A 27,969-nucleotide genomic window follows, 5' to 3' on the forward strand; every position below is an offset into this window, starting at 1 on the left:
CCATGTAGCAGTTACACCGATTTTATGTTTAATAAAAAAGTTTAACAGCATTTTTCTTTTAGTTCTTTAACATTTGTTGTATTCTGACATCCACAAAATGTATAGTTACTTTCATTACAAATATATTAATAAAAGAATTATAATAATTATATAGGCCTACTTTTATTGTAGCACAATGTTGCCTCCAAACAACATACCTAAAAAGGACCCCCCATTATTTTTCTTGTTTTTCATTTTTTATTATTTCAGTAATGAGTTCATTTTTACGAAAGAAAAGTTAATTGTTTTATTCAAAATATTGATTTCATAATGTGAGCATTCAATAGTTGAAAGAAATACGACTTTTATTTTGAAAAAGGGTCTTCGGGTGGGCTACAGATATTTCAGACTGATTGCTCGCTTCACAATGCTGCTGCTGCGGTCCCTCCACTGTACAGATGCGACACACACACCGTGACTGAGCGTCAACATCTTAAAAACGCACAACCCGGTAAACACCGCCGCTGGATCTGCTGTCATTGGTTTCCTCAGTGCCGCTTTGATCTCAGATTGTCCGGTTTGTTAGTCGATGTAAGAGAAAGAGAGCAGTAGAAGAGGAGGAGGCCACTCCTTTGTAAAACTGTGCGGACATTCAACAAGCTGATGCGGTGATCTGTTTACATTTACACAAGAGTTTGTGCTCATACATCAGAGCTGTGTGTTTGGATCCTCCGGTAGATCTTACGTTCATGAACATTCTCGTGTCGGATCTTCAAGCAGTGACCCGAATGCAGGTAAGACAATGCTATGATAGTATCATGATATTACCATTAACATTTTGGAAGGGGAGGCCTAAAATAATACCATTTTATTTAGGAATAGATGTATCGATCACCGATATTTATCGGCCAATTATTGACCACTGGCATATTGGTCATAAGCATGAAAATAGCAATATAAAAACTATTAGTTTTAGTTTATTATTAAAAAGGCAAATCTATTAGGTGGAATCTATTCAACTTTTTGTATTACAACTGTGCTGTAATAAATACTGTTTCTAAATGTGTTTAGGCTACTATTTTATATAAATACTATATTTTTTAATAAGACTAGCTACATTGACCTAACCACAGAAATGCCATTCACGGTTTTTTTTACAGTAGTTTAACAATGCATATGGTGATTTGGTAACAACTGTCTGAAGTCCTGTGAAGAAGAATGAAGAAATATTGAGCAAAATATCACACTGTTTTTATCTTGTTTTATATTTTTATCTATTTTTACCTTATATTTATCTTTCATTGTTGATCACTTAATTTTTTTTGCTGAAAATAATATTAATTTTTATTTTTTTATTTTTAAGAGGTTTAAAATACCTTTTGTACCTCTTAATATATTTTTACAGCATTATTCCTAAGCAAAACAGTGTTCTTATGACAAAATAATTTAGGTGGTAAGTGACAAGATATATTTTTGGCCTGTAGTTTTTTGTTAAAATTGGTTTCAGCTAAAACATTTTCATGTCTTTGTGTCCTTAATTAAACACTCAAATATCTGTTTGAGTGAACTTGATTTAATCGTGAACAGTGGTTCCACATGTTTGGAATTATTTTTGTTAACTTAAAATTACTATGTAATCTCAACACAAACATTGTATGTAGAAAGAACCTAGTTGAATTGGGTAAACCCAACAAAATTAGATGTCAATGAAACTCAATTCTCTTCCATGTGTTTGAAATGAGTTTTCTTAACTTAAAATTACTATGTAATCTCAACACAAACATTGTATGTAGTAGGGCTGAAGCGATTAGTCGACATTAGGGGTGTAACGGTACATGTATTCATCCCAAACCGTCACGGTTCGGTGCATGCAGTCAGACACAGGTGATCCACTCCAATCCACAAGGGGGCGCGCACGGTAATGCAACACTGTTTGCTAACCGCCACAACAGGAAAAAGAGCAGAAGAAGAAGAGACCATCTATGCACCAACCCAAAACAAGAATGGCTTCTCCTAATGCACAAGTTTTATTTTTCATTATTCTATTTATTTTGTACTTTTATAACACGAGATGCTTTTCAGTTTTGTAGCTGATTGTGACCAAATACCTTTTGTTTTTTATCAACCCTACAAAAAAATATGGCCTATGCAAGAGTGCATTCTGTTTACTGCTTAGTGCTTAATACACTAAAGGAGGCTGTACTGCACCAACTACCTCAGAGGGGACTAAATGCCGCTAGGTGGAACAAACTGTAATTTGCACTACTGTTTGTTCAAAATAAATGAAAAGAAACCTAGCATTTGGGATTTGTTGTTTTTTCCTGTTGTACTGAACTTGTATTGAACCGTGACCCCAAAACCGAGGTACGTACCGAACCGTGACTTCTGTGTACCGTTACACCCCTAGTCAACATAATCAACAACGTCGACTAATAAAAAATAAAAAAAATTCGACAAACATTTTCGTTTATGAATAGTCATTTGATCCCATTTAACATAACATGAGATCATATGAAACTGTAATGATGACACGTGAAAGCAGCACAGCAGGAAGAAAACGGCTCACAGTCCAGATGCACTCTAAACTTTCCAAACAGCTTCAGGTGATGTAGATCCCAAAATATGAGGGAATAATACATAATAAGTAAATACAGAAGCACTGTTGTTGTGGAATAAGCGAAGCCCTTAAGCAAAACTTGCGTGTCGAGCGTCTTTAAAGGAAACACCCCAACGTTAGATCTTAAATGCAGTTATATAAAAATGCATTATATCTTTATTAAAGTTCAAATAATACGGAAGCAGATCACGTAAATAACTACAAACTCTGAAAATGGCATTTCTCTGTGCAGTCAGCACCACTTCTATGAATTGCGCGAATGTTCCGGGAGAGATTGAAACTGCACCCAGCTGATGCACAGTCTGTCGCGGGGACGCTCGACCCTCGAGCGCGCACGCTTAATGCAACTAGATTTTAACGTGATGGCTCACGACTTATTGAATCATAATATATGTGTCACTGTGTGTTTCTTATCGTGAAGAAAATTGGCAATACACAGCTTTATTAATAAGAGAGAGTTAAAGATGAATTGAAGTGAACAGAAAGGTGAGAGAGGGTAGTCTTTGCCTCATTATACACTGCAACCAAATACGTTTTTGATGAGTTTTTGTTTTGGCTTGTTTTCCCATATAAATATCTAAAACAACATATATTTACATTAGCAGCTATACTGCAGAAGAAAAAACTGTTATCTGAGAATGTTGAATATAATATTAAAAATACAAATATTTTAAAATATCTAAAAATCCTTTTAAAAAAGAGGCATTCACCTGAGAAGCAACATATAAGATATTTAGACTTGCTTTTAGAGAACAGATCTTAAATATAAGTATATTTTGTCTTTACTGCACTCAGGGAAGTATAACCAAGTGAAAAAATACACTTATATTTAAGATACATTCTCTTAAAGCAAGTCTAAATATCTTATATGTTGCTTCTCAACTAAATGTATCTTGTTTTAAGGATTTTTAGACAATTTTAAATAGAAAACAAGACAAAAACAAAACCGCAGTGAATTTCTTTACTGAATTAAACTTTAATTCAGTGAATGTCATTTAGAGGTATTTTTAAAAGATGATTTTGTCCTCTATTGTTAGGAAGCACATTTATTACAACCTTCAAGTCAAAGTACAAGCTGAATAATCGGTTAAGAGCCAATGATTAATCATTGCAATAATCTAATAATCATTAGATTAGTCGATTATCAAAATAATCATTAGCTGCAGCCCTAGTTTGTAGAAAGAACCTAGTTGAATTGGGTAAACCCAACAAAATTAGATGTCAATGAAACTCATCTCTTCAACGTGTTTGAAATAAGTTCTCAACTTAAATTACTATGTAATCTCAACACAAACATTGTGTGTAGTAGCTGATTATAAACAACGTCGACAATAAAAAAATAAATAAAAAAAATCGACAAACATTTTCGTTGACGGGTAGTCGTTTGATCCCATTTTACGAAACATGAGATCAACTGAAACTCTAATGATGACGTTCGAGAGCAGCACAGCAGGAAGAAAACAGCCTAGTTGAATTGGGTAAAGCCAACAATATCAGATGTGTCAATGAAACTCAAATAAATCTCATCTAATATTTCTTAAATCAATCTTATATTTCTTTATGTACTAACTAGTATATGCTAATGTTAGCATGCTAAATACATGCTGGTTGGAAGCACTACATAGTGTAGTTTAGTATCTATGCAATGGTTAGCACACCATTTGCTCAACAAAGCAAGCAATCAATTTCAACTTGATCATACCCTCATCGTGAGCTCAAGCTCCCTTCTTCACTATATGGTAAACCCCAAATCTCCAAAATAACAAACTCTTCTAAATCTTAACATTACATAGCATGAAACACTACCAAGTATCCCCTTTAAAAACACATAAAGGAACACTTAATTTGAACATTTACATTATCATGCTGGAAAATGGAAATCCCTTACCCAGTTTCATCAATGCTACATTAACACCACAAAAAGTATTCATGTAGACCCAACTCAAATAGATTAAGTTAACTTCCATTTTTCAAATGTAAATCATAGAATGCAGTGAAATCAAGTTGTGACAAATGTTCTTTGTGTAGAATTGTGTTGCTTAAGTTCATTTTAATGAAGTCAGTTGATTTTATTTTGTCTATTAATGGTCCAGAGTGTTTTGTGCTTTACCTTTCAACAAGTTGCCCTGGTTCGAGTAAGTCAGAGTGACTTGTGTATAACAGTAACTTCCCTCAGGAAAAAAGGTATGGTTGTACCATCATGCAATTAGTTCTTTCTATTAGTAGTTGTACCATTTAAATACCATGCATGGTACTGCACATGAATATACATCTAATATATCAAAGTGCTATGGTATTACTGTCCAGTACTATCACTGTACCATGGTAGCACCACCGTACTTTTTTAATAATGGTAACAACCATATAAAAAAATATGATGATGTATCCAATGGAAATGCCATGGTCCTTTGATACATATACCACCATAGATGTTGAAGAGGATTCTTAAACTTTTACATTTAGCCTTTCCCCCTTCCCCCATCTTGATTATTTTGTTGCATAATTGCATACCATGGTACTTCATTATTACCATATTCATATCATAGAATTTACACTCTCTTAAATAAAAGTCTCCCCTTCTCTCCATTCTCTCTGTAAGAGGACTCCACTGAAGTGCCTACTAGCTGTATTTTCCATGTTGTATATCATGCAGACTCCCTTGGTAACATGGATTTCAGTGCCATGGCAGTAGTGCAGTCCTTCAAACAGACCTCATAAACACCTGTCAAGAGTGCTGTGATTCATCTTTTGTTCTGAAAGCTGAGCCAAACAGCCATGAGTCAGGATGGGAATCTAATCTCAACAGTGAAATGCTTTGAAAGCACATTTATTCATGTGCATTTGCAAATAAAGGAAAAACGTCTAAATAAACAAAATTGAATACATTTATTATTTAATAAATATTAACTAATAAGTAATGAAAAACATTTAAAAAAATCGTCTCTTACAAAATCTTAATGCAATTTAAAAAATAATAATTTAACCATAACATTCAAATAATAATATTTGGCTAATTATTGGATGCATTTGGTCTGGAACTTTTATTCTGAAAGTTGAACCAAATAGCCATGAGATAAGAAGGAAATTATATCTTGCCTGTGAAATCCTTTTAAAACACATGTATTCATTTGCATTGATCCATGCAGGTATTATAAAGTATTTCAAGTCCAAGTAAACAAACAAAAGACATTAATAATAAATAATGAAGTATAGAAAAAATATATTCTTTAATAAGTATTAATAAATGAAAACTCATAATATACTTACAAAAAATAAACCTTTAAACAATAAAATAAAAAAAATTTGACTACCATTTTGCATTTGACTACCAATTGGATGCATTGGACCTGGATTTTAAAATAAGTCATAGCGATAGATAGTCATAGCCACACCTTCATTTTGCAAGTGTACATTATGAAATAATATCCTGTGTGAATGCTGGTGTAGAGGACCGGTGGGTACTGTTGTTGTTCTCAGATACACTGCTGTATTCAGTTACCCAGGAGAAATGCGGGAGGCCTCTGTAATGTAACATAATATGTCAGCAGTTCTCTCTCCTGCTATCTATCCAGCATTCTTGGATTGCAAATTTGGGTTCACGTTCACAACTCTTGCTCTAGACCAGGGGTCTTCAACCATTTTCAGGCCAAGGACCACTTTGTGGGTAGAGAGATGGAACCGGGACCCCTGTTACATATTGTATAAAATTGAGTGTTGCGTTTTATGCCTATAAAAACCTGTATGGTGCTACGGTACCGTATTATTGTATGTACATACTTCATGATGTTTACATTGCAAAGCCATTGAAATAATCATTAAATGTTGCCCTGCTGAAAAGACCAGCTAAAACCAGCATAAGCTGGTTGGCTGGTTTTAGCTTGTCACCCAGCCTGTTCATACAGTAACTGGTCAGGCTGGTTTTAAAGGGTTTTTGAACACTTTTATTTTAGCTGGTCAGGCTGGTCTTAGTTGGTCAGGCTGGCCTTAGCTGGTCAGGGTGGTCTTGGCTGGTCAGCCTGGCCAAGCTGGTTTAAGCTGGGAGGCTAGCTGGTCTCCCAGCCTGACTAGCTAAAAATTGTTCAAACCCCCTCTGAAACCAGCTAACTGACCAGCCTGGCTAGACTGGGCAACAGCTAAAACCAGCCAATCAGCTTAGGCTGGTTTTAGCTGGTCTTTTCAGCAGGGACAGCAGGGGTCTGCAACATTTTTGACATGAAGTGACATTTTTAATTTTCTTTTTAATCCCTGTGCCAAACCTCCTCTAAAAAGAAAGAAAAAGACAGATAGACAGACAGACAGAAAGAAAGAAAAATAGATAGACCCTGTCCATGCAGAATAAAACAACTTTTATAAGGTTACTAAAATGGAGTTTTCAGCTCATGTGACTGATCGATTTTATATATACACTACCGGTCAAAAGTTTTGAAACACTTACTCATTCTTTATTATAATTTTGTTTTCACATTTTAGAATAACAGTAAAGTCATCAAAACTATGGAATAACATAAATGGAACTATGGGAATTATGTTGTGACTAAACAAAATCCAAAATAAATCAAAACTGTGTTATATTTTAGCATCTTCAAAGTAGTCACCCTTTGCCTAGAATTTGCAGACATGTACTCTTGACATTTTCTCAACCAACTTCTTGAGGTATCACCCTGGGATGCTTTTTAAACCGTACTGAAGGAGTTCCCATCTATGTTGGGCACTTATTGGCTGCTTTTCTTAATTATTTGGTCCAAGTCATCAATTTCAAAAACTTTTTTTAAAATAATGAAATAAATTAATATGGTGGCACAATTATATTTTTGTCTACAAAACTAATTTCAAACATTTAAGCATACGCCTTCAGATCAAAAGATTTTTAAGATCATGAGAAACATTTCAGTCAAGTGTTTCAAAACTTTTGAAATTACTGTTCATTTCATTGAGTAAAAATTTGTAATGAGGAAAACAATGACTTAATTTATGAATTATGTTGATTTGCACCATCTTTTGCGTGTGGAACGTTAAGGACCGTGTGTGCCAGCTTGATAATCTCAGCGGCAGTGGCGGGCCATGCGTTAAAAGTCTAGGCCTTCAGTGTGATTCATGCCATTAAGAAAACACAGTTTCACAATGAATAAGACACCCTATGCCTTTGGGCATCATACATTATGTCACATGCTAACTAGTAATACCAACTGACATTTTAAAAACACGTCCACGCAAGAAAGCCAGTGCTTCAGGTTTTTAAATCCATAAGGATCTCTTTCTCAACAGCAATACCAGCAGTAATGACAGTCCACTCGTCAGCAAGATCTCATGCTCTTCGCTTTCAAATTACGTCACTTAAAGCATGATTGCTTCACTCAAGGCCAGCTAGAAGACCTCGACCGAGACACATCCTAAAGACACCCACCAAGAACAAGTAAATCAATCTGATTGGCTGATGAATCTGACAATCTGACTTTAGTTGCTCATTCATTTGCACTGTTGAGGGATTCTGATAAATTCTGAAGGCCTGAGGGGGTGGAGCTCAAACTCACGCGCTGCTTAGGCTCACGAGCTTGGCTTTGGGCATGTGATCTGTGAAACAGTTGTCACACTTTGCTTGTAAGCATCAAGGAATAATTTCTGACTGGATAAACTTTTCATTTTTCTGTATTTGTTTGTAGATTAATTAAGAGTGGAAAGCGATTAAAAATACATAGGCAAAAAGGTGATTAAGAATGAAAGGATGAAAAATATTTATTTATTTGGCATGTTCTCTGGCCCTGAGAATTCGCCACTGCTCAGCGGTAAATATTTATTTACACCAGGCAAGGAAGCTATTGTTCTGAAAACAAATAGCTACTAATAATTAAAAAAAAACTGTAGGCTGTCATCTGCTCAACCGCACAATGTGACCAACGCAAAGCAGACGCGTTTACTCAAGCGATCCTCCACTGCAGCGCTGCTGAACCTGATGCGTGCCGTTCATTGAGCAGCTCGAGATGAGCATGGCCGCTTGAAGGGTTTGTCCGGGCTGCATGCTTCTGCTGACTAGCTCAGTTTCATCACACTTTAAGATTTGGCATGCAGCTGCAAAGGACTTCAGCATGTGGATAGACTAAAATTCATTCTCCTCACTCTCGCTGTTGCTCGCTTGTGAGTGAGTGATTATTACAAATGCCAGTGGTGGATCAAACAATAATATGCGGACCCCCTGTGGTACCACCGTGGACCCCCTGTTGAAGACCCTTGCTCTAGACAAAACAGTTGCGCCTACAGATGTATCTGGTGTCATTTGTACCTCTCTTCAAAGGAAAAACGTAGACTTGCATTAAGGCTTACACTTGGGTAATTAGATGTCAAATCAACCCATTTTCAGGAACTGAAATTTGAGCTTTGCAGATGTACATTTCTGAAATCTTAAAACGTATTCTTAATAATATTGTAGTCGAGATATTGACTATATTGTTTTTATGTGAATAAAGGTCCATTTCTAGTTTCAACATTATTTGAACTTCAGACCTTTGTTTTGCTGGACAAAAAAAACTAGCTTCATATCATGTGACCCACAAATGGGTCAAATTTAACAATTTACAGATGGAGCCACATTGAGAGCCCCATATCTCGGGATTTAACCCATATAGAGCCTTGAAAATTACGATAAAAATGAAAGTTTGTTCAGAAGCAGCACTCCAACTTTAGGAAAACAACACACAAAAGTGTTTTTCCCATTTTTGGACTCTTACCATTGGCATATAATGCAACAAGTGGTGCTGAAGTCAACTGATTTTAAAAATAGGCCTACCTATCTCTGTGTAAAAATAAAATAATGAAACTGCCAGATATCTATGGTTATTTTTTTTACCTGTAGTTTTGCTCCAAAACCATAGGCCACAGTTTTAATTTTGTTAAAATTAAATTACTCAAACCAGCCAGTCTGGCACCAACAATCATGCCACGCTCCAAATCACTGAGATCAAAGTTTTTCCCCATTCTGATGGGTGATGTGAACATTAACTGAAGCTCCTGACCCTTATCTGCATGATTTTAAGCACTGCACTGCTGCCACACGATTGGCTGATTAGATAATCGAATGGATGATTGTTGGTGACATTCGGGCTGGTTTGAGTATTTCTGTAACTGCTGATCTCCTGGGATTTTCACACACAACAGTCTCTAGAATTTACTCAGAATGGTGCCAAAAACAAAAAACATCCAGTGAGCGGTAGTTCTGTGGATGGAAATGTCTTGTTGATGAGAGAGGTCAACTGAGAATGGCCAGACTGGTTTGAACTGACAAAGTCTACAGTAACTCCGATAACCGTTCTGTACAATTGTGGTGAGAAGAATATCATCTCAGAATGCTATTCTGAGATGTAGGTTGGCGCTGTTTTGGTGGCATGAGGAGGACCTACACAATATTAGGCAGGTGTTTTTAATGTTGTGGCTGTATGCATCCAGACTCATTGCAACAATGAAAATGTTCATGAAAACAATGTCAAAATGCCAAACAACTTAGTGGTCCTAAATATATGCTTCATTTCAATTATATGATTTTTATTTATTTATTTTTTGTTGAAATGTGACCCAGACTTGCTGTCATGAGAGTCACCCTTCGCTAGTGGATTTTGGAAATTATATCATGTCCTTTTTTATATCAACAATGTTTTCCTAACATCAACCAGAAACATGCACTTGTGTGGAAAACTATGCCATGGTGACCACGATCCAGAAGACAGTGGGCTTACTCAGTGGAAAATGACCTAGAATGTGTGCCATGGCTGAACCAAAATATTCAGAGATTAGTACATAATGTCTCCCTCTGTTAACTCGAGACACAGGGCTCACTTGTAATGTTCATTATGCTTATATGTAGTGTTTCGTATTCCATCAGCAAAGGTGGTGAAAATCTGCTGCACAACATAGAAATGACAGATCTGTCCATTTCTTTCCACAAAAAAGGCAAAAGTTGAGGAGATCGTACTGCAGCACTAAGCCAGGACGCAGTGAAGTGAAAGCGCAGGGCTGCCCGCACAGATCGCAGTCATGTTGGAAGAGGACATGGAAGTGGCCTTTAAGGTGGTGGTGGTGGGGAACGGAGCGGTCGGGAAGTCCAGTATGATTCAGCGATACTGCAAGGGCATCTTCACTAAGGACTACAAGAAGACCATTGGGGTCGACTTCCTGGAAAGACAAATAATGTGAGCAGGCTTTTATGTTTTTGTCTGCATTCTTTGGTTTGGTTTCTTGTGAGTAATTTCCAGATGAACCTAAGTAAGGATGGCTGCATTTCTCTTTGGCTCAGTTTGTCAAAATCCTGATGCCAAGCATAGGATTTGCCAGGATGTTGAAGATTTTAAGTCTTAAGTTCTTAAGAATTTGGATACTCTGTCCAGATTTCAGCCTGATCTCATGAAAATTACGTGACTGTGGCGACTTTTTTGCTAAATGAAATTACGTAGTTTATTACACGTATCGCTGCAGTTTGGAGGTGAAATGTTTTTTTTTTTAACGTTTTTTTTAAGGTTAATGCTCTATGGAGTTTTAAATGAACTAAACCTACCTCCCTAACCTAAGCCATTTACCGAAACCCAACCAATAGTGTTCCTAAAAAGCAAATGTGATATGATGTTTTTTTCTATTTTGAAAGGAACAAAACCAACATCCCTACCCTAAAGGCTTAGATACACTTCATACGTAATTGAAGAACGAACGGGTTTGACGTCATTTAGAACAAAATCTGGCCAAAAAGACAGTGTTCTTGTGTACGTTTCGGTGATTCAGAACAGCTTGACTGAGCGAACTGTTAGGAAAACTTCTAACTAAACACCTTACTGCCATTGGTCCACGTCATCGGTAGGTGTGACCTGTAGCTCCACTTATTACTATGTTTATGTTTTTCAGTCAGTATTCAACATATGTTCACTGGCATGCAAGACCATGTCATGTGATTTGTTTTTTTTTTTATTATTCACACATCTTCCCAAAGTAAGCTATGCCTCTATCACCATTCTTTTGTCTTTATTCTAAATATAAACACTCTTTTATAAACCTATCTTTGCAGTAGTATCAGTGTCATCATAAATAACAGTAACAGTGTAATCGGTGCATATTATGGCCGCATATAGTGTGTTAGCACATTCATTAATTCAGAATCTAAACAAGACAAATGAAACATTTCCTACTGCATATACAGTATATTACTTTAAATCACCATTGAGTGGTTAAAACAGATTTTACTGACCTCATGTAAATTCTAATCATAGAATGAGGCATACAGTCATTGATAACAAATTTAATTGTCACATTAGTTTAGGTTTTACATGTGGTGTTCCTCATATTTAAATGCTCCTCTATACAACAGTGTGACCGGTGTCTAAATGTTTACAAACAGTATATCATTGCTCGGCTGTTTAGAACTTCTTTTTACCCCTGAATGAAAAACGAAAGAAGAACTTCTACTGAAGTAGTATATCGGGGCCTTAACTCTAAACCTTACCGATAGTGTCATAAAAGCAAATGTGAGGTAAACAAAACTGACATCCTTACTCTAAACCCCACACCTAAACCTTACTGATAGTGTCATAAAAGCAAATAAAAAACATAATAGCTAAATCAGCCACATCAGTTCGTGACACTTCTTTCACACTTTCTGCTCATGTGTGGGCGTGCTTTGCTGGTCTTGAAGCTGGGATATGATTCTGATAGTGATAGTGCTCATGATCTGTTGAAAATGATGAAAGGTTACTTAAAAAAAAAAAAAAAAAAAGGTTATTTCCCATTATTTTATTTCGTTTTAACCAGTAACCATTTGGAAACGAGGCTGCGGAACAGCAGTACCGGAACGAAAAAATACTCTTTCTGCTCAGAATAAACCGAAATGAAAAATATTTAGTTTTTAGTTTCTGATCTATATTTTGTGCAGTATGCACATTTAATGCATGCATAGGACACCTGAATGACCTACTACATTGACATGTGATAGTAGAAATACTATATTTTTTAAACCGCAGTAGATTTATTTGCATAGCTATTTTTGAACAGGATATTTTTTATTATTTATTTATTTTATTTTTTTTACACACAAAAGTGATGAAGAAACATGGAGTAATGTGACAAAAAATACAGAGCAGGACGTGTCCCAAACTCAAGTCAAGAAAAGGAGAAACTTGCTGTCATACAATATAATATCATTTTAGTTGAACTGTTTTGAGTTTTTTTTCTTAACTAAGTTTTATGTAATGTTTGATTTATTTGTTATGAATAATTTTAGTTTTTACTTCGCTTCCATCAAGTTCCACATGAAAAGAGATTGTAATTAAATCAATTAAGTAAAAATAATTTAAATCCACTGAATTATCCCCAAAATAGGTATTATCTCAGATTAGTTAGTATATAAGCCATTTTTGTTGAATTTTCATGAACAAAATATATATATATATATATATATATATATATATATATATATATATATATATATATATATATTGTGACATGATGTAATATAAGTTTTTGGTCATACTGCCAACTCCCATTTTACTTGTTAAAAACTATTTGGCAGCATGAAGTATATATTGCGCAATATTCTATTATTTCACTCCAAACACTCCTGAATCCTTGACATGGGTTTCTCCAAACAGAAATAAATCCAGATAATTTGGATCCCACTTGTCCTAAAAGAAATGATGCAAAATTTCAGAATAAACACATTTTCTGATAAGTAGTAGATATGACAAAGAACATGTAGTGACGTTCAGACAGCCCTGCGGGTGAAGTACCAAATGTGTAGTTCCTATATCACATAGTCAATTTCCCGCTAATATAGTGTGAGATGTGTCATCGGCAGGCAATGCCAGAGAAAATATGTGTGGTTTACTGTTTGTACACACAGAACGAAATGAGAAACCGATAGTGTCGATGGCTTCATGTGTTTCAATGCTTACTCAAACTGAGACTGAAATTACATTTGTTTTACAATAATATGCTTGCTTGACCTGTCTGGCACCCACATTAGATTTGTCCCAAAGAAAATGTGTTCTGTTATTGTTGGAATAATCGGTGAATCTCATGAAACCTGTCAAGAACATGTCAAGGTCATATAGAACAAAATGGGAAGTTAGATTAAGTTGAACAAAAATTAAGCATTTTTGGGACCATGAAGATTTTTTCTTCTTAAGCGAATTTATTTTTTAACAGTAATTTATAAATCTTTCAAGACAGACCTACCATGAGCTCTGAGGTTATTAATCAATGCTATATGCTCCTGTTGAAGCCATCAGTCAGCGTAATTTCAATGTAATTGTTTCAAAATTATGTTTAATAATGGAATTCCTGGGGAAGAACTACACTACCCATGATCCTGAAGAGAAACACTCCACCAATAAGAGAATCGTGACGAACAAAGTGCACCAAAAGAGCTCTGCAGTGACCGCACACTACCATAATGCACTGTGAATGATGCAGTAGTTTGCAGTGGTTGACAATTAGGAATATTTTGATTATTTAGGGAATAGTATCCGAGTATATCTGAAAATTTTGCAATAAAATAAAAATCTACAACTTTAAATAAATAGTTTTAGATATTTCTATCATTTTGTATTCGATGATGTCATTCGCAATGCTTCATGCCCTCTTGAAAGACGTTAAAGGGATAGTTCAGCCAAAAATTTTCATTCTCTCATCATTTACTCATCCTCATGCCATCTCAGACTCTCTTTCTTCTGCAGAACACAAAGATTTTTAGAAGAATATCTCAGCTCTGTTGGTCCATACGATGCAGGTGAATGGTGACCAGAACTTTGAAGCTCAAAAAAGCATATGAAGGCAGCATAAAAGTAATCCATAAGACTCTAGTGTTTAAATCCATATCTTCAGAAGTGATATGATAGGTGTGGGTGAGAAACAGATAAATATTTAAGTCCTTTTTTACTATAAATCTCCACTGTTATTTCCACATTCTTCTTTTGTTTTTGGTGATTCACGTTCTTTGTGCATATCGCCACCTACTGGGCAGGGTTGAGAATTTTTAGTCAAAAAAGGACTTAATTATTGATCTGTTTCTCACTCACACTTATCATATCACTTCTGAAGACATGGATTTAAACACTGGAGTCATGTGGATTACTTTTATGCTGCCTTAATGTGCTTTTTGGAGCTTCAGAGTTTTGGACCTTGTTGACTTGCATTGTTTGTACCTACAGAGTTGAGATATTCATATAAAAATCCTCTTTTGTGTTCAGCAGAAGAAAGTAAGTCACACATCTGTGATGGCAATGAGAATTTTCATTTTTGGGTGAACTGTCCTTTTAGGTAGAGTCTTGCACCTTTGTCTTTTGGTCAATTTTCAAATAGTTTTTGCTACAAATCAAAGTTTGTAATGGAGTTTGTAATGCACCTCGGAGCTGGTTCGTTTTGGTTAAATTAATGGGAAAAGTTTTAACAAGATGGCTGAAAAAGTGGACGTACACTATACGCGTAAATCTATTCAATCCCCCTCCAATTTTCAGTATCGTAATGCAAATAAAATCACATTTTCACTACGCCTATGTGGAAAAAAACTAAAATGTGTATAATGATATATTATTGAAGTATTTATATATCACAGTAGTATTTGTTGTACTTTTTTGTACTTTATTTATTCTGATTTAAATAAAATACACAGCAGTCTTATTTGATTAGCCCAATGCGTGTATAAATTCAGCATTTGTTTGCATGTATTTCAGAGTTAACGGTGAGGACGTCAGACTGATGTTGTGGGACACTGCAGGACAGGAGGAGTTTGATGCCATCACCAAAGCCTATTACAGAGGTGAGCTGTGTGTTACCTTCTCCAGCTTGAAAAGAATATTCTGCACCAGTTAAACATTATACTTGTGCACATGAGAAATGTGTGATAAAATAGCATACTAAACTTTTCTGAGTGAAGTTTTGTCCAGTCTTTCAACTCATATCATGGCAATGTAAAGCCGATAAACCCGGAAAACATTTGCTTGAAATGTACAAAGAGACAGTCCAAAAAGAGACTGTTTACTTGGGAATTCAAACACAAGAATTACTTTGGTAACTCAGAACCAGTGGTTCATACTAAACATCTTGTCACGTGACAACATCTGCTCATGAGTGTACAGTGATGACAGATTTCTCTACAGGTCTTAATATGCATTGTGTGTACGATGAAGCATAGAGTTTTCTTATGTGTGGTGTGATGGGTAGGTGCCCAGGCGTGTGTGCTGGTGTTCTCCACTACAGACAGAGAATCATTCGAGGCCATCAGCAGCTGGAAGGAGAAGGTGGAGCTGGAGGTGGGGGACATTCCCACTGTCCTGGTGCAGAACAAGATTGATCTACTGGATGACACGGTTATCAAAAAGTAAGGCAGTATATTAATTAAAAACACATGCTTACAAACGTGTCAAAAACGCACATTATCAGATTTACATTAAAAGTCTGAAAACATCTGATAATGCCAAAAAGATTCTAAAGGTGTATATAAATTAGTGGTGGACTAAAATTTTTGGCCAGGCTGATAAATGGACCGCTATTTGGAGATTACCAGCAAAAGTGTGAACTTCATGGTGCATCTGCTCTCATATATTTGAGAAAATTTGAGTTTTTGTAGCCTTCTGCATATTACATCATATTACATCATGTATATATTTATCTGAAAATATGGATAATTGTATGATGTAATCTATTAACAAGATTCCCATTCAATGATGTTTTAAAATAGCCAATATACACACAACTGTGCAGTATTAGAGGTAATTGGCAGCTGCTTTTGGATCGGTTATTGGCAAAAATAACGGTAATAGTTTCCCCGTGGACCGCAGCATCTGGAGGTGAGATATAAACAATCACTAGCCGCTTTTCCTCTATCGGGCCAGTGCGAGCCAGGTTCATCAACTGGTTAGCCGGGGCCAGTAGCCCCGGACCTTGAGATGCAAGACCAAAATCTGTCTGCATTCCCACCATCGGGCCAATAGCCCTGCAGCATTACCCTAAAACCCGCCCTTAATACGCCGCTGCGGTGCCAACGTCACACACCCCGCCCATTTCACAAGCAAGAGGGAAGCTTTAGCTAAGGTATCATGTTATCAAGTTATCTAGAATATTGAGTTTATATTGTTTGTAAACATTAGCTAGCTAGCAGGTTAGCGTTGACAACTCACCAACTGTAACTGCCATGGTGTCCCAAGTGGTCTCTCCACTAACAGTGGGACGATGTCCCAGCACACTGTTCATGATCTTGAATCATGGAAAGTTCTTTCTTTGGGCACCGTTTTGTCCATTTTGCATTTTAACGGATTTGTACTGTACCCGCAGTTTTTAAATTTTTCCAGAACCTGAACTGTTGTGCCTTGGATACACAACCTAGCACATTCGGCGAAATTCCACCTTTAACATTGACCCAGTTAGCCTTGTTTGGCCCAAGGGTAATTGGAATAATTATTTTTAAAAAACTAATCTGGTGAAAAACAGATTTACAAAACTCTTCATCTGGTGAATATATATCTATAAAAAGCTTATTTTACCATTTGGTATCATCTGGTATTGTAAGTATTAGTTGCATTGTAAAGGCCCAGATATACTTCATACAAAATCGAAGAACAAATGGGTAGGATGTCATTTAGAACAAAATCTGGCCATAAAGAAAGTATTTTTGCGTTCGTTTTGGTGGTTCGGTACAGCTCGCTTGGACGAACTTTTATGAAAACTTCTAACCGCCTGCTAAACACTTTCTTGCTGCCATTGGTCCACATCATCAGTAGGTGTGACCTGAAGCTCCACCTACTACTTTAATGTTTTTGAGTTTGTATTCAACAGTGAACACACTGGCGTGCAAGATTATGTCATGCGGTTTTGTTTTGTTTAATTAGTCTACAAAAGGTATCAAATCATTATTACTCTTTTATACACCCATATTTGCAGTAGTATCAGTGTCATCATAAATTACAGTAACAGAGTGTAATGGGTACATATTATGGCTGCGTGATAGCACATTAGCGCCATGAATACAGAATCTAAACAAGACAAATGAAACATTATTTACTGCATATTTTACTTAAATCATCATTGAGTGGTTAAAACAGCTTCTTTTCCTGACCTCATGTAAATTCTAATCATAGAATGAGGCATGAGGTCATTGATAACACATTTTATTGTCACATTAGTTTAGGTTTTTCATGTGGCGTTCCTCTATACGCCTCCCACAGCGCTGTGACCGGTGTCTGAATGTATGCAAACAGTATACCATTGCTCGGCTGTTGAGAACTTCTCTTTACCCCTCAATGAAGGACAGAGAACTTCTCCGGAAGTATATCGGTGGCCTTTACAGAGCCAAATATCCACCACCTTCACTATATATGCACGATATTTGATACAGGATGTTATAACATTTAAAAAAAGACACAAATGAAGCATGTACAATATTGAACATTTATTTATACATTCAATAACCTGAGAGTGTACCTGTAGAAAAGGGAAATGTTTTTTCTTTTTTTATCCCCTCTTCTCCCAATTTGGAATGCCCAATTCCCACTACTTATTAGGTCCTCATGGTGGCACGGTTGCTCACCTCAATCTGGGTGTCGGAGGACAAGTCTCAGTTGCCTCCGCTTCTGAGACAGTCAGTCCACGCATCTTATCATGTGGCTCGTTGTGCATGACACCGGAGACTCACAGCATGTGGAGGCTCATGCTACTCTCCTTGATCCACGCACAACTCACCACGCACCCCATTGAGAGCGAGAACAACTAATCACGACCACGAGGAGGTTACCCCATGTGACTCTACCCTCCTTAGCAACCGGGCCAATTTGGTAGCTTAGGAGACCCTTGAAGTATTACGTACAATACACAAGAGTATTTAACACGTTAAACTGATAAGCTACACCTCTCATAGCTTTTTAATTGTATCAGATATAAGTTTGTATGACTTAAGCACTAAAATAAATGCTCCAATGTTTTTATTGTCAAGAGCTATATGTTGTTGTTGTTTCAGTGAAGAGGCTGAAGGTCTGGCTAAGAGACTGAGATTAAGATTCTATCGGACATCAGTGAAGGAAGATCTCAATGTTAATGAGGGTGAGTAATGATGTGTAGAAAAATCAAAAAGTGCTTATTAATCAACTGGATCAACAAGAGAGCATTACTCTTGTAAACAAATTTTGTTTTTAATTACACATTCACAGTATCTCTGAATTGTGTGAATTAGGGCTGGGCGATATGACGATATATATCGTAACTATGATATAAAGTGTCAATCAATAGAGATTTTGCTATATCGTGTATATGGCGATATGTAAATATCCATGTGCGCAGTGTGGGCTTATCTATCAATGGGCAGGGCTTCAGGTGAGATGGAGAGAACTGAAGAAACATGGACAGGGTTTTTCCAGCACTGAAGTTTTTTCTGTGGCCTCCCAAGCAAATTTCATGACCTCATGACCTTTCATTTAAATACTCTTCTCATCTGACATGAGAATGTTTCAAAGTGCACGCAGATATTTGTGCTCCAGAGACAGGAGAGTTACTCAATCATTTTTGACCCAAGAAAACCCCAAATGGCAAACGAAATCTCAGCAGGACAGGATGACTCCCAAACAGGTCAAGAAAATGAAGACAAGCTTGTTATTAAAACAAGTGTGACATCTGTGGTTCGCACGACGATAATCACTCGTACTACTGTACAAGCAATCTGTTTTATCACCTCAAAATGATATTTTGTAAGAAGTGACAGATATTTGATATTTATTTTCTTCAAGAAGTGTTTAATTTCGCTGGATTTTTTTATTTATGTTTTCTTTGTCGCATTGCCGTGAGAAGATCTTACGTTTATTTAGCAAAGTTTATAATAATAATATGAATAATAATAATATTGGTCAAAAACATTTTAAACTGAAATGTGGCATACGGTTATATTTAGCATTTTGGTAAGGTTGACTTTTATTTATTTATTTATTTATGTACTTTGACATTGTCTTGTTCCAAATAAAGAGGAAGTAGTTTTCATTTCTAAAGTATTTAATTCACTGACTGCAGTTCCAAAAATAGGCATTACAATAGGCTTATATTGTATATAAACCAATTTATATATATATATATATATTAGTTATTATGATATAAAATTGCACATATCGTGATATTAGATTGGTCATATCGCCCACCCCTAGTGTGAATAAAGAAGTGGTTAAGCTAAAGTGATCAAAATTTAAATTGAACTGAATTACATTTTCTGCTGTAAAATGAAATATGTTTTTGCGTTTGTAGTTTTTAAGTATCTAGCTGACAAATATCTACAGCGACTCAAGCAACAGTCAGCAGAGGAGCCAGAGGCCGTTCACACATCCAGCAATAAAATAGGTGAGAACACAACTTTTCTGTCACATTCATAGATCAGTATTTATTATAGGTGTTGTTATTATTATTTTTCTTTTATCACATTTTATTTAAAAAAATAATATATATATATATATTGTTTTTTTTAAATTAATCTCACAAACTCCCTGCAGTTTCATCATGAACCCATAAGGGTTTACAAACCTCATTTAAGAAGCCCTGCTTTTCTTTCAGTTTCTCCAGGGCAACAATTTCTTGGCATTAAATGGCATATGTAAATGTAAATGTAAATATCATAAATGGATAGTTCACCCAAAAATGAAAATTCTGTTATCATTTACTCACCCTCATGTGACTTTCTTCTGCTGAACACAAAAGTAGAAACGTTCAGCACGCAACTTTTCTTACAATGGTTCATAGTGACCACCTGTCAAGCTCCAAAATGGGCAAAAAACACCATAAAAGTAGTCCATACAACTATATTCCAAGTGTCCTGAAGCAAAATTATTATAGCTTTGTGTGAAGTATAGACCCAAATTTAAGTTGTTATTCACTGAAAGTCCAGATGTGCCCAGAAAAAAAATAAATTACACTTCAATGTTATCTAACACCAAAACAGTATTGGTTCTCGTGTGTAAAGTAACTAAACGTGACACTATTTATTATTTTTTTTTAAGGATAGATCCCAGCTTTGGGGCAGTACAAGACTATCAGTGAATAATGACTAAATTTCTTTTAATTTTTTTTATTATTGTCATTGAACTTGTTAAGACTTGGAATATAGTGCAGGAGGCATATGGACTAATTTTATGATACCTTTATGGTGCTTTGTTATGTTTTGCATCATTTAATCATTGTTTTGCCTTATTGTTTATTTTTCATGGTCCTGAGAAAAAAAATTATCATCAAAATATGAATAACCACAGTCATGACCACCACAAAATAGGTATCATTTTAAAGCTTAGAAGCTGTACTTTACAGTGCATGTAGGCATTATGACCAAAACTGAACAAGTGATTTGAAATTTGCAGACAAATCAGAAGTGTTCTGTTTTGATAATTTATCAATAATTTTGCACTGTATATATTATTGCAATCAGTAAAACATCAAACTCATCAAATAGCCATGTGTCATATGTCTTTGGAAATCTCCCAAAGAGTAGAATACAACCAGCTTTGTGAACAAGTTTTCTTTTGCTCACAGACAGAAATATAGTGAGTAATAGCTAAGTACATGTCTTGGACTTGTTATACGTAAACAGGTTTTGCTTATAAGCCGCATTTTAACTTCACAAAAAATAATCCGAATATCACATACGATTACTTAGAGGAGGGGATTCGTGTTAACACAAGCCCACACACAGTGTAATCGGATGCATAGATCATTAGATAATCCACACAAAGCACAATGTGCACAGAGCACATAATATGCTGTCTGGCTAAAAACACATAAGCTTTCCTGGATCAAATGACTTCATTGGAAATAATGTAGCATCATGGAACGTTAAACCAATCGTATTAGGATTCAGATCGCTGCAACCAGAGGTGGAAGTCATCCAAATATGGGCAGAGAGGATCGTTCACTCCTATTACATATGGCCACCAGGAGATGGCACCAAGTACTTGACACAGACTCAACGATGGCTCAAATGACAGAATGGAACTGAATGAGATCTCATTACTCATGCCTGAATGCTCTGGAGAGAGAGCATACCTTTAGTTATTGTTGTATTTGAATGTGTAATTAGTTTTAATGTGCAATTATTTTGTTTTATTTGTTTGTAGATGCTTTTGGACAATTGGAGATGTTTTTTGACACTAGGATAAATTAATTTTGTAATGCTATAACTTTTGATTGCTTTGTCGTATCAACACAAAATTTTACTCCGTCACAGGCGATGTTTGGAAACAAAACGAAAGCAGTTTTTCTGAGCTACTTTATTTACACCCTGATGTATAGAATGTCAAATCAGAAAAATACAAAAAAGAGTAACATTCTTGGCTCAGGTTTTTTAGTGATTTTTCAGCAGTTTCTTGGGATGAGAGTCTCATAATTTGTCAATTTATCTCATTAAAAAATGTGAAATGTTTTCTTTAAGATGATACTAAACAATTGACCCTCTTTTTTTATATGATTTATATATATATATGAGTTATAAGCCTGTAATTTTAGGCAAGCCAAATTTTTAAAAACAAGGTCAGTGCTGAAAGGGTTAATGATTAAAAATGCAAATATTCCATGTAGTCTCAATTAATATATATCATATAAACTGCATGCATACAAATTATAAAATGATTAGCAAAATGTTGTTATAGCCTGTATTTCATGCCAGTACCAATATTTGTCTATCAACTGTGCAAATGTTTATTGAAATTTGCTTTAACATATTTTAAAGATTTTTAAAATGGTCTTTTGTCTCTTCAGGGGTTTTCAACACTACTGGTGGCAGCCACCCAAACCAGAACTCCAGTGATCTGAACGGCTGTGAGGTCATAAACCTGCGACCAAACAAGCAGAGGACGAAGAAGGCAAAAAACCCTTTCGGTAGCTGCAGATTGCTGTAGACTGTCTCGTGTTCGACGGTATGCCTTGACTGCCTCGTTAGGATTGTTGTGTCACAGGTGATAAGAGGCTTCATTAGCGCTAAAGAGAAGTCGCATGTCCACTCTGAACGTGCAGAGCAGATCTATTTATATTCTGTGGTCACATCTGTTGATTTCATACATGTGGTTGACTCCTGTGAATGAGCCTCTTGTGAGGTGACTGCTGCAGGCTGAATGTTTGGGAGCTAGATCCCTCTGGTGGCTTCAAGTGCTTAAAACACTAGTTTGAAAATTAGAAACAGTATTCCTCAATCCTTATAGGAGTAGTTCACCAAGAAATAACAATTCTGTCACTGTTTACTTGCCCTGCTGATATGCTGACATTTTTCTGTGGTATAAAAAAGTAGAATTTTTGAAGAATCTTTGTGCCGCTTCATGCTGAAGAGAAGATTTTTCATGAATAAAGAAAATTAAGACCTTAATATCATTGTGTTTTTCACACAAAGCAGATGTCTTCAGAAGACTTGGAATATAGCGCACAAGTCACATGGACTACTTTCATGTTGCATTTATAGTGTGTTTTTGGACATTTTTGCGGCTTGACAGCCGTTGTCACTATGACCTGTCATTGTATAGAAAACGGTTACGCGAAGATTCTTGAACAATTCTTCTTTTGTATATTAGGGGAAAATAACAGCATATGGGGTAGAAATGTTATGAGAGAGAGTAAATGATGACAGCACTTTTCTTTTTTTAAAGAAAACTGTTCCTTAAAAGTGTTTAATTTCTGCACCACTAAGTGACACCAAACTTAACTGGAATAATATTTTTTTTTCAAACACTCCCTCATCTGCAGTTTGGATAAACATGTCTGCCTCCAACTCATGCCACTGGTTGAGCCAGTGTTGTTATGTCCAGCCCACTCATTCCGTTCAAAAACATATTGCAGTTGCTTTTGGTGACACTAATGGAACAGAATTACACATTTTGAAGTCGTACGACATGTTTCTTGGTCCTAAAAGTCAAATACTCATGACTCAGTGACTGATAATAGATTGAAGTTGTAATAAGATAGTTTTGTACAAATATTGACATTTTTAGACGCTCCCCTTAATCACATTTTAACAATGATTGTGGTGGGATTTTAATTTGATATCCCCACATGAAAGATTTAAAAGACATAAAATGTAAGAATATATTTTCTCACAGTCAAATATTTAGTGAGTTACTAAGATGTGCATTATTTCAATGTGGTACACCGCAGGGTAATGTTAAAATTTTCAGTGAGATTACTTCTTCATTTTTACAAAACACCATTTGTGCATTTTGACTGTTCGTCGTTTGTGCAATATGTTTGTATTGATTGAGATACATCTTTTGCTATCACAATCTTCCCTTAAAAGTAATGTTCATTTGTAGGATGAACATTTTCAACCCATGTTCTTATAGGTATTTTTGTATAAAAAATGTTATAAATTAATGACTTACTGAAATCCATAACACAACACAGTGCCAAAATATTTGTAAACTACTTTCTTTTATGAAATGTAAATAGCGTTAATGAATGGATGAATAAATCACAGATTTCTACAATATTTCAAATAAAATCAACATCCTAGAAACACATTAATAATATCATCTGAAACTTTGACATATTCTAACATAATGCCAAATGCAAGACATTTAATTAGAACAGGGACCGAGAACAAGAGAAATGCAAACGTATTCTTATTGGATAAGCAAAAATTACTTTTTTTATTTAATTCAACATAGCTAAATATATAAACTACCGGTCAAACGTTTTGAAACACTTACTCATTCTTTATTATACTTTTTTGTCATATTTTAGAATAATAGTAAAGTCATCAAAACTATGGAATAACATAAATGGAACTATGGGAATTATGTTGTGACTAAAAATCCAAAAGAAATCAAAACTGTGTTATATTTTAGCATCTTCAAAGTAGTCACCCTTTGCCTAGAATTTGCAGACATGTACTCTTGACATTTTCTCAACCAACTTCTTGAGGTATCACCCTGGGATGATTTTAAACAGTATTGAAGGAGTTCCCATCTATGTTGGGCACTTATTGGCTGCTTTTCTTTATTATTTGGTCCAAGTCATCAATTTCAAAAACTTTTTTTTTTTTTTTTATTAAATTTTAGTTTTATAATGAAATAAATTAATATGTTGGCACAATTATATTTTAGTCTACAAAACTAATTTCAAACATTTAAGCATACGCCTGCAGATCAAAAGATTTTTAAGATCATGAGAAACATTTCAGTCAAGTGTTTCAAAACTTTTGACTGGTTGTGTATGTGTATGTGTGTGTATGTGTGTGTATGTGTGTGTGTGTGTGTGTGTGTGTGTGTGTGTGTGTGTGTGTATATATATATATATATATATATATATATATATATATATATATATATATATATATATATATATATAAATGCAACATTAAAATATATATTATAATTTCATATTTATTTGCTGTAAAGTTGTTTAAAAAGGTATTTTCTTCTTTTTTTAAAATCAACAGAAGCCATCCTTTCATCCAAACAGTCAATGTTGTCAATAGTACGTAAAAAAAAAAAATTAGGTTAAAATTATATTTACCAACTCTAATTTGTTCTTTTTTTAACTAATGAAGTTTAAATTAAAGACATTAACTAGAGGTCGACCGATATATCGGTTTTACTGATTAATCTGTGCCGATAGTTGCTTTCTTTTTCTTTATTCCGCTATGTTCCTATATATATTTATATATATACACGTACATACACATACAAAACCCTTCATCTGGTGAATATAGGCCTATAGGCTATAAAAGGTTTAATTTAATGTTGCATTTTATCTTAACAGCAAATATTAATCCTCGCAAATATTCCGTAAATATACCATAAATATCTCTTAGCCCTTCCACTGCTGCTTGTTCATGCACACAAATCATTGTTGCTTACATTTCAATAATTTCATTTTTGCTTTTGTGAAATATCAAACACTCAGCTTAAAGTTATGATGTGTTATATCATGTGAACTACTTGAGTTGATATTCTTAATTGGGAAGTAAATACACATACATTTTAAATGGATTACTCTTAAACATACTTTTAGCACCATGAAATTCTAATGATTATATAAAAATCATTCAAAAACGAATTGGTTAAAATTAGCTTTGAATAACAATGATACCTCACCCATCACCCATTCAATCTTGAGCTAAATTGCACTGATATGAAAACGACTTTGAACACAGTATTAGGCTTTATATTTGTTCAGGAAATCGCACAAGTAAACATTAAAGAAAAGTGATTATTTTTTTTGTGTGAAACTATTTGCAAAAGAAATTGCATTCACAGAGGATTTATAACTAAAACCTGCCTCCCAAAGTAACAGAGCCTTAACCACTAAAGCCATACGAAACAAACATGACACAACAAGAGTAACTAATCATTAACTAATAATCATTAACTAATAAGTTACTTGAACATATGAATAACTGATTAGATGTGTGAATTATGTAAACAGTAGCAAACAAAATGCATCATATTTTCCATTAAGTCAACATTGAGGGTGGAATATATTGATTTTGTAAGGGATAATGTACTGTCAATGCAGTCATTATCACAAAATAATCCTGTATCCCTCTGAAGGGGTTTATTTTGCGATAATTACCATCTGACTGTACATTATCCTACGTATACTTACCAAATAAATGGACATTAAATATTGATTTGAGTTTTTTTCTATTATGTGAAAAGAGAGACATGAAAATAGCACAGCTTTGTTAGAAAATCATTGTACAGTCATTATACAAAAGGATTTGATGGCAGAATCAAGTAGTTCATAGAGCCATGTAATATATATTGCTTTGTATATTTTACAAATGAATCGGCTGATTCATTTGATTCATTCTGATTCATCTGTGCAGAATTGTTCACCCCTCACTACCAGTTCAGAATTTGACTTGTGAAAGGAAAACAGTCCATTTCAACAGGTTCTGTGGTCCAATTAGAAATATTTTCCATACATAATTCACTTGTTTCATGTGTCTTCATTTTTGATTGAATGTATTTATTCATGAAACGCATGCCTTGCTTTTGTTTACGTTTGAATGTGGAACCATGGTACTTTGCCACGACAGCCTTTACGTTTACATTGCTGATCAACTTTGCGTTAACTGACTCTCATTAATTCTTGATTTAACTGATTTTTGTTGATATTTTTGTTGATATTAGCCTCAAATGAGTTAATACATGGCGACACTACAATGGACTGAAGGCACTTTGTTTACCTGATAACTGCTAGGTTATAATCTACATTAAGGATACATCTATGTCTAATAGTAAAACTGTTCTGTCTTTAGTTTTCCAGTTATATTTTTACTGGTGTATTGTATACAGTACATGACTTTCTAATAAATGTTAATGAGCAGAGGTGTGATTTTTCACTGTATATGATTAGGATCATTACAGGACTGATGTCATTTCTGGTGTGCCACTCAGTTCTGCAGGTGATACTTTGATCTGTTCTGTTTTTGGTTTATTGGATGGTTGTCAAAAGAGGAAAATAAAGCTTCTATTGTAGCTGTTTGCTTTCATTGAACTTTCAGTGACCACCTAAAATATGCATGGCTATAAAATAATTTTGAAAATGTGTTTTTAATACTTTTTTTTTAGCAAAGAATTTGCGATCGATACATGCATAGCATCATGGTAAGTTTAGAACATTAGTTCCGACTATTCCTGCCGACAACGGTAATTGGATGAGCAGTGTCAAAGCCACTGTCAAATGCAGATAAACGCAGATATGTCACTGCACATTCTACGTATTAATGTGCTAAATTACATCGCTTGGCAATCATAAACAGCCTACAGAATGATCTGACTTATTATTAATATGTTACTATGGAAGAATTGTTTATTAATGTTAATAAATTCAACTACTTATTGAACATTTGTGTCTTATTATATTGCTTTTGCTGCCATTTTATAAAAGCAATAATTCGCTTCACGTAAAAATCTGCAACACCCCTTACCAGTGTTGGATGTAATCTAATTACTTAATAGTACAGTTTCTATTCAGTTATTGTAAGTACATTACTTGGGTTCTACATACAGGTATTTCGAAAATATTATTTATGTAGAATACATTTAAACATGTATTATGTATATCTGTTTGTGTTTCTGTGACAGCTGAAGAGTCCTTAAAGGGAGAAACGTGTGATGCTGAATGTATAATTTGTGTGTGACAATAAACAAGAAGGAAATATACATTATTTTGAATCTGATGAGTGGAAACAAAACCATCTGTGAAAAGTGTTTTAGAAAGTAACTTTAAGGTATTAGTAATGTGATCACTTTCCCCATGAAGTAATGAGTAGTGTAATCTGATTGCAATTTTAAATATGTAATTAGTAATCTGTTGTGCATTACTTTACTTAAGTTACTAAGTAACTTACCCATTACTGCCCCTTACTCATTGTAAGATCACTGTAACAGATGACCTCT

General features: G+C 34.9%; 1 protein-coding gene across 1 annotated transcript; it reads left to right on the forward strand.

Annotated features, from left to right (window-relative positions):
* The first annotated feature begins 420 nt into the window (after positions 1–420).
* Positions 421–27,413, forward strand: LOC127411753 (ras-related protein Rab-23). The gene is made up of 7 exons (XM_051647486.1): positions 421–773; positions 10,535–10,773; positions 15,295–15,380; positions 15,785–15,941; positions 18,573–18,655; positions 19,841–19,933; positions 22,334–27,413. Exons 2-7 carry the CDS (start codon positions 10,619–10,621, stop codon positions 22,471–22,473), a joined length of 714 nt encoding a protein of 237 aa, XP_051503446.1. The 5' UTR covers positions 421–773; positions 10,535–10,618; the 3' UTR covers positions 22,474–27,413.
* Positions 27,414–27,969: the final 556 nt, after the last annotated feature.

Source organism: Myxocyprinus asiaticus, chromosome 21 (assembly GCF_019703515.2).
Source record: "Myxocyprinus asiaticus isolate MX2 ecotype Aquarium Trade chromosome 21, UBuf_Myxa_2, whole genome shotgun sequence".
NCBI classification, from domain to species: domain Eukaryota; kingdom Metazoa; phylum Chordata; class Actinopteri; order Cypriniformes; family Catostomidae; genus Myxocyprinus; species Myxocyprinus asiaticus.